The sequence below is a fragment of the Anarrhichthys ocellatus genome, unplaced genomic scaffold (assembly GCF_004355925.1).
Source record: "Anarrhichthys ocellatus isolate YVR2014 unplaced genomic scaffold, GSC_Weel_1.0 scaffold2342, whole genome shotgun sequence".
NCBI lineage: Eukaryota > Metazoa > Chordata > Actinopteri > Perciformes > Anarhichadidae > Anarrhichthys > Anarrhichthys ocellatus.
This window is the reverse complement of record NW_022282316.1, coordinates 617-7908: the sequence shown is the minus strand read 5'-3', so window position 1 is coordinate 7908 and position 7292 is coordinate 617. Positions and strand designations below refer to the sequence as shown.

General features: G+C 41.8%; 1 protein-coding gene across 1 annotated transcript; it reads left to right on the top strand.

The window, feature by feature from the left end:
• Positions 1 to 14: 14 nt before the first annotated feature.
• LOC116378280 (rab3 GTPase-activating protein catalytic subunit-like) lies at positions 15 to 7021 on the top strand. The gene is made up of 4 exons (XM_031840121.1): positions 15 to 1026; positions 2402 to 2517; positions 3264 to 3366; positions 6860 to 7021. The coding sequence occupies exons 2-4, from the start codon at positions 2420 to 2422 to the stop codon at positions 6956 to 6958; spliced, it is 300 nt and encodes a 99-aa protein (XP_031695981.1). The 5' UTR covers positions 15 to 1026; positions 2402 to 2419; the 3' UTR covers positions 6959 to 7021.
• The last annotated feature ends 271 nt before the right edge of the window (positions 7022 to 7292 follow it).

Sequence of the window (7292 nt, the reverse complement as noted above, 5' to 3'; positions counted from 1 at the left end):
ACTGTGTGCAGAATATTTTTAACAGGTACATCAGAAATGTAGCCGCAATCCTAAGACCAGTATACTTCCTGAAGTGTATCCCCAGTGTGTTAATCAGAGGTAAACACAAGGTATAGTGTTCTACAGTGTGAGAAAAAGTGTTTAGTTAACAGCCATTCTGAAGGCTATCCTTAGTATGTAATGCAAAGGTAACCTTAAGATGTTCCACGTATAACTGACAACCCGACGCCTTTCTTTCAAACTTGTCAAACTTTAAATCCAAGCAGACACTCACCACATACTGTACGTCCGTCTGTTCTTGTGAACGCAATATTTTGGAACGCCTGGAGGGGATTTCTTCAAATTTGACATAAACGTCCACCTGAACACAAGACAAAAACGACAAGATTTTGATGGTCAAAGGTCGCTGTGACCTCACAAAGGGCTTTAACTCAAGAATTGATATGTTAATTATGATCCTTTGATGACATTTTGGACAGATATGGATGTAAATTGAAAGTTGAATGGTTGGTGGGAAGTGTGCAAAAAGTATGAACAGTACTTGAAGAACACTTTTAATGTTTTTAGTTTGAACGCAGTGTACTAACAGTATATTTAGATGTAGCTGTTGTTTGTAGGGGGTCTGTTTCTCTCATGATGCTAGATGCAGGTTAAAGTAAATCTAATGAAATGTGATGTCATGAAGACTGTCATCCCTTAACAACAGCTAAATGTGGAAAATGATCCAAGTTACTTGTGTGTGGGAGACTAGGAGTGTAGGATCTTTGTTATATAGTATATTCTGTTGAAACGGTATTTAAGGGAGGAATGCCACATGTGGAGGAATCATTCCATATTCTCCATACTTGAATCAATCACCTCATTCATCTTACAGCTTTCATCATTGTTTTGTTTCCTTCTCTCTGTCTCTCCTCGCTCACAGAGTCAGTAGAAGACATTCCATCAGTCAAAAAGACCATTCAGCAAGCTACGGGTCAAGCCAGCAAGCTGCTACACCCCCTCAACCATGACTACAAAAAGTTAGAGGTCAGTGGACTCCAAACTCTGAACTTCTTAGTGGAAAAACTAGCTTGCCAGTGAAACTGTGACCAGATTTAAGTATCCACTTGACCTGAACGTTACTGAGACACAGCAGCACCAGAGAAGCAGACTCAAACTATTGAGGCGCTGCTAGTTTATGGGTCCTTTATCAGGCAAAATTCTTGAATTGGATATTTTGGTTCACACCCAAAAGGAATGGGAGCATGTATGAAAGCATGAATGCGTGCACTGTGTATAGATACAGACATAGTTAATTTAGCTGTGTTTTAGCTCTGATAATAGCATTTCAGAAACGTTTCATAATTATTATGATGATAACATGTCAAGCCCAAATAAAGATCAAAATGAACCAAATAAACTGGTCCCCAAAGCGGGCGGTGAGCCTTCCTCTGACAATGGCGAAAGATCATTACGTTTCTGCGGTGGAAACTAGGCTTAAAAAGAACAGTAGATATTCACCACCATCTGCATATCAGATCAAACATGACAAGTAATAAAAAGTATAAAGATAAAGTCGTATGATAATAACACTCTTCAGGCAATCACCAGCATGGACTGTTTTCAACATGGTGGCCGGATCACAAACTTTCTAATTTGTAGCTGAACAGTAAAAACACTGGAATATGTTCTGAATGCATTTGAGTCCAGAAACAGGCAATACAGTCACAGAATATTGATTCATATTTGATCAGCGCTGCCTAGTTTGGCATATTGATCAGAGTTCATGAGCTTCACCTGCAGGGATTGACAGCTGCATCAGAGTATCAGTGGAATCTTAATGCCATTAGGAGCACTAAAAGGTGGCAGAGGAACCTGATTTCTTCACAGATGATCGGTCTCATGTGCTACTGTCACTGATATAGGGACAGTTTGAGCAAGTGTATTTATTGAATTGCACTTCTGTCCATCCTGGGAGAGGGATCCCTCCTCTGTTGCTCTCTCTAAGGTTCTCCCCGTTAAAGGATTGTTCCTGTTCTGATGTGAGGGTTCCGGGACAGAGGTGTCAATACTCCGTTTTTTGATAATTTAGCCCTGGGACCCGTTTAATACTGAGTTCCATTACCTATCCCTTACCGTTGGGTAATGGAAAAAAACGAAGAAGGCTCTCGATGGTGCCAGTGTAGAAACATGGTGGTGCAAGATGGCGGACTCTGTGAAAAAGAGCCACTATCCTTGTAGAATGTTCCACATACATGTCACACACTGTTCCTTTAAGTAGAGCGAACAAAAACGATCATAATGCTGACACATATGGACTTCATTCTACTTGTCAATGCGATGGAGTAGAAGCCTATCTAATGTGAACTTCCTCCATCATCTGTTCTGACAGTGTGTGTGTGTTATCTTTCTCCACCTGTAGGATTTCATCAATCAGCTGATGTTCATGGAGACGGCCATCACCAGAGCTCGCTCCCTCAAGGCCAAATTTGCCAGTTGTGAGGGCGGGAAGGGAGAGGACACAGAAGAGCTAGAGAAGTAAGTTACTCAGCGTTTTATTTGAGCATCATGTCAGTGAGAGACACGGCGACAGCGTTTCCCCTTAATCAACTGCCTTGGGGGGGGTGTTGGTGACACAGATGGAGTATATGGTACTCATTTTAAGTACATTATAGCTAATAAGTAAGATAAACGTTGTGTTTGCTGATGTTCTTTGACTAAAGTTAAGTCTTAGCTACTTAGCTTGTAAACAGCTGTGGCCTGCTGGTGTTATCTGGGAGCATAGCTGAACTTACCAATGTTTACAGTACCTTTGTACTTTTTAGAAGTTTAGCTAGTTCAAGGTGCAAATATGAGACTTTCATTTTGGCAATTCTCTAAATTGATAGAATGATTTTGAATATATATGTAGTCAGAGATGTCCAGAACTCAAATATATCAGTCATTGTCAGACATTTTGGAGCAATGTGTTTTTACAGCAGCTCAATCAAGTACTTCGAACTTGATTTAGAAACTGACCATTTACAGCAAACGGTTAAACGGTTTGGTGGAAAGCCTCTGCTGTTTAAGATTGTGCTGAACACACAGGCATTAGGTCTCAAGAGGATGTTGGGCTGGTGGAGGGAACTGGGTTTATAATGGGCCTCCATGTGAATATGATTGGAATGAAAGAGCGGATGTCAGATAATGTAGGCATGACTTAACTAACGCTATCCCCATGTGTACCAATCAGTTGCACTGACCTATTTATTCTACTGTGACCAACATTTGATGTCTTCCTCCAGGTTTGTGAGCTCCCTTTTGGAAGAACCAGAGGTGGTGGTGATTGGAGCTGGCCAGGGGCCGGCCGGCAGCATCATCCACAGGCTGTTTGTCAACGCTCAGGGGGTAAGAAGCTTCACTCTCCTGCTCCCTGTGATACAGTTCACCAGGGGGGGGGGGGGTTCTCTCAGGATGTGTTCATGGTAGGAATCTTACCATGTGACGAGACCAGGTATTGTAGGTATAAGTTTCATTTCAAGTTTGGAAATGGAAGTAAAATTGCAAGCTAATGACACAAACAGGTTGCTTCAACTGATCATCTGTTCTTCATGTCCGTCTGTCAGCCAGCGGTTTAGTTTACTGAGACATAGAAGCCGATTTGAATTGAAATTGCAAAAGGTACTTTAATGATGGCTATTTTGCCTGCTATATGATTGTAGTATGTAACAGAGTTGTTTATTTATTCTTATCTTACTGAAAATGCCTAAATAGCTTGTGGAATAAAAAAAAAGAATTAGCATTAGCATCCAAAAACTGTAATGCCAGTGAGTGTTGGGACAAACGCTACAACATTATAAAGATCTTTAAAATATCATACCCCCACTCCAACTTAAAATATATCGATGCAATACTAGAGCCTCACAATGGATTCCACCATCATTTGGACTGGGTCATCAGCCGTGGTGTTTGGGTATCTTGTGAGGACCCTCGCTTGTGCACAGGAGACGCTGTAAACGAGAGCAGGTTTCATTTATTACGGCTGAAAGTGTTTTTGTATCCGATATTCTCACATCCCTCACAAAGTCAAATAACTAAACATATCCTAACATTTTTACTAAGCACATTGTCAGAGAGTTCTCTAAACTCCTCTCCTTCGACATTCTCTTCCTGAGCGCCATTGCCTGCATTAGCAAAATATCAAGTCTCCCACAGTGTAGCGGGCTCCCCTGGTGTAAATGGTAAATGGACTATACTTGTATTGTGCTTTTCTTCCGTCCACTCAAAGCGTTTAACGCTGCATGTAGCATGTAGCAGGTTCTCCCACGGTGTAGGGGGTTCTCCCAGGGTGTAGTGGGTTCTCCCTGTTCATTCAATAACTCCAGTGACAACTGTACATATGTAAGACTTATAACGTATGCATGATATCAACAACAATGGCTTGACAGCATCAAGAAGAGAGTGATTGTCCGTTACACACACAATGGGCAAATTGTTCCGTGTGCAATCACCTGTGGTAAGTTCTGAGTAGAGTGTAGCCAAAAAGACTGCACTGTCAATGCCATCTGCAAGTGCCAAAGTCTCTCTTGCTAAGGTGCTTCGGACAACTCTCCTGATCCTCTTCCACTGCCAGCATATGGGTGAAAATCTTCCATTCTCTCCCATAAGCATGACCAGGTGTCCGCCTTGAGTGCCTCTGTCTGGAAGGTTTCCCATTGAGGAATCACTGAACACCACTAGTTTCAGCGAGCTGTCTTTTCCCAAGTGCTGAAACCTCAAGATCACCTCTTCTGATTTCAGTTTCCTGACAAGTTTGTTTGCACAGTGCAGAGTCTGAACAGTAGCATGCTTTGTACTTGATGCAAGGATGGATATGTCGCACATTATTTCGGGTCTACTCTGTCTGTGTGGCAGACTGCACATCTTGATCTTCTCCCATATCTGTCAAGTGGATTCGTCCCTTGAACAGCCGTATGGATCTGTGGGCTTGACCTGACATTACTTTCATGCTTGCCGGAGGTCATCAGCTCCCTCTTGTGGAGAATTATCGCCAAAGATTCTCTTCGAGGCTGACTTCATGTTTACAAACGAAAGGTTTGGACACGCAGTAAGTGTTAATTGTTTGTCTTTAACATCAACTCCTGCAGTATCTAGTAGCTTGAAAGCTAACACAGCATCTGGAAGCTCCATCTTGAACTTACGTATTCTGTTGTACCGGCGTTCAAACTCGACAATGTAATCGACCATGGAGGCGCCATTTTCTCTTGTGATCCGGTCAAACTCTGTGTACGCCTCGTACTGGCGATCCTTTTCCTCTTTCAAAAACACAGCGTCCAATTTCATGAGAAGTATATTCATTCCTTTGTCGTTCAAATACACTGCGGCAATTTCTAGTGCACAATCCCTCACTCTTCCCATCAGCAATAAAGCGACCGCCAAGGCCTGCTTCTTCTCCTCGAGGTCCGTGTTAAGGTGAAAACTTCTCGGAACAATGGAAGGCCGCAGGTCGCCAAACTGCAGCGTCTTTCGTCCACGAAGCAGGGCCAAAAAACTCAGCTGGTTCAAGTTACAATCAAAAGTATTTTAATAATTAACGGAAGCTAAAACAGTGACAAACCGAATCCCACTATTAGTAACATAATATTTCATGAAATTGAGGCCCAATCCGGGCCACCCGGCAGAGTAGTGTCTGGCCGATGGTCCGCAGAGGATCTCCAGATGTCCGTAGATCCACAGTCTTTTGTGTGTCAGTGTCTCTGAGATGTCCCGTATCAGCTCAGTGATTGGCTGAAATCCAATAAGCTCCTACTGGCTTATGACTCATTCTTCTGGTCCGGCCTCCTCCTTACTTAAAGCAGCATACTCCAATATCCTCGCTTGGCCATCCTGCACTCATTCATATGGGCGTATCTGAAAACCCTATCTGACCTAATACTTAATACATTTCAGCAAATCTTCTTCACAGTGTTTAATACATCCAATGACTATACATACAGTGTTAAATATGCTAATGACTATGCTTTTTGGTTTAAACTTCTATAAGTAAATATACTATAACATATAATATCCACCACTAGGGGTGCTATTAAACATACTTAGGATTGCTTTTAAACTTTAATTACTCACATCCGTCGCCAGTCTCCAAATTTCAACCTCATTTTTCCAGCTCTCGTAAGACTTCTTCTCGTCAGTGGAACTTTGTAATTGCCAGCCGCCATCCTCTGCCACCATGTTAATTCAATAACTTCAGCGACAACTGTACATGTTTAAGATTTTACAAAAAAAACTTATGCATGACATCAACACAACAATGGCTACACATCTCTAGAACTAAAATCTTTACACACATACGCACTGGTTAACTCAGTGCTTAACACTCCCATGGTGTAGCAGGGCAACATGGAACCCACATTCAGTCTTTGCTCCACCTGACAGTCCTGTAGATTAATGAATCTTGAATGCTACGTAGGGCGGGTCTGGAAGAAACTGAGCAAATCTTGAATGCTATTGCTTTGGGAACTAAATAGTCAATTTATTCAGATAATCCTCATTCTCATTCCAGCTGTTATCGATTCCTTGTTCTGATTCTTGGCAAATTCTTTCAACAAAAAATAAATCAAGAATGCTGGGAGCCAAAACCTCTTTTATTTCCTGCACATTTAAGTTGTAACAACTTGTCTTCTCTGAGTAGAGCTGTGATTTCGTGATGCAGCTTAACATTCTAATCTATCTGTTGTGAAACTGTGCTGCTCCTTTGCATTACGATACATATGTATGTGTATGCTTGTGAGGTAATTTTTTCCAAGCAAAACATACCAAACGTGCTTCTTCTTTTTTGTTCTACGTTTCCTCCATTCGACTGTATTTGTGTGTTGTTTCTTCCCCTGCTGCTTACGTCAAGCTGGCTGACTTCACCAGTGATGAGGTAACTACCAGTATACCTCTATACCTACCGGTATACCTCTATACCTACCGGTATAGCTCTATAGTAAGTAAGTAAGTAAGTAAAATGTATTTATAAAGTGGTTTTTACAGACATAAGTCACAAAGTGCTTAACAGGGCAGAACTACAAACATAAAAAAACACAATGTGACCATAGGGCCTATAATTTGCATACACACAGAAAAATTAAAACATGGTTTAAAAGCAGGTCTAGGACATGAGTTTTACCCAAACGCCAGTCTAAAGAGGTGAGTTTTGAGCTGATTTCTGAATGCGTTCACAGAATCTGCAAAGCGTAGTGGTGCCAGCAGAGCATTCCACAGCCTTGGTGCTACTGCCTCAAAAGCTCGGTCACCACGGGTCTTAAGGCGAGTGTGTGGGACAGACAGAA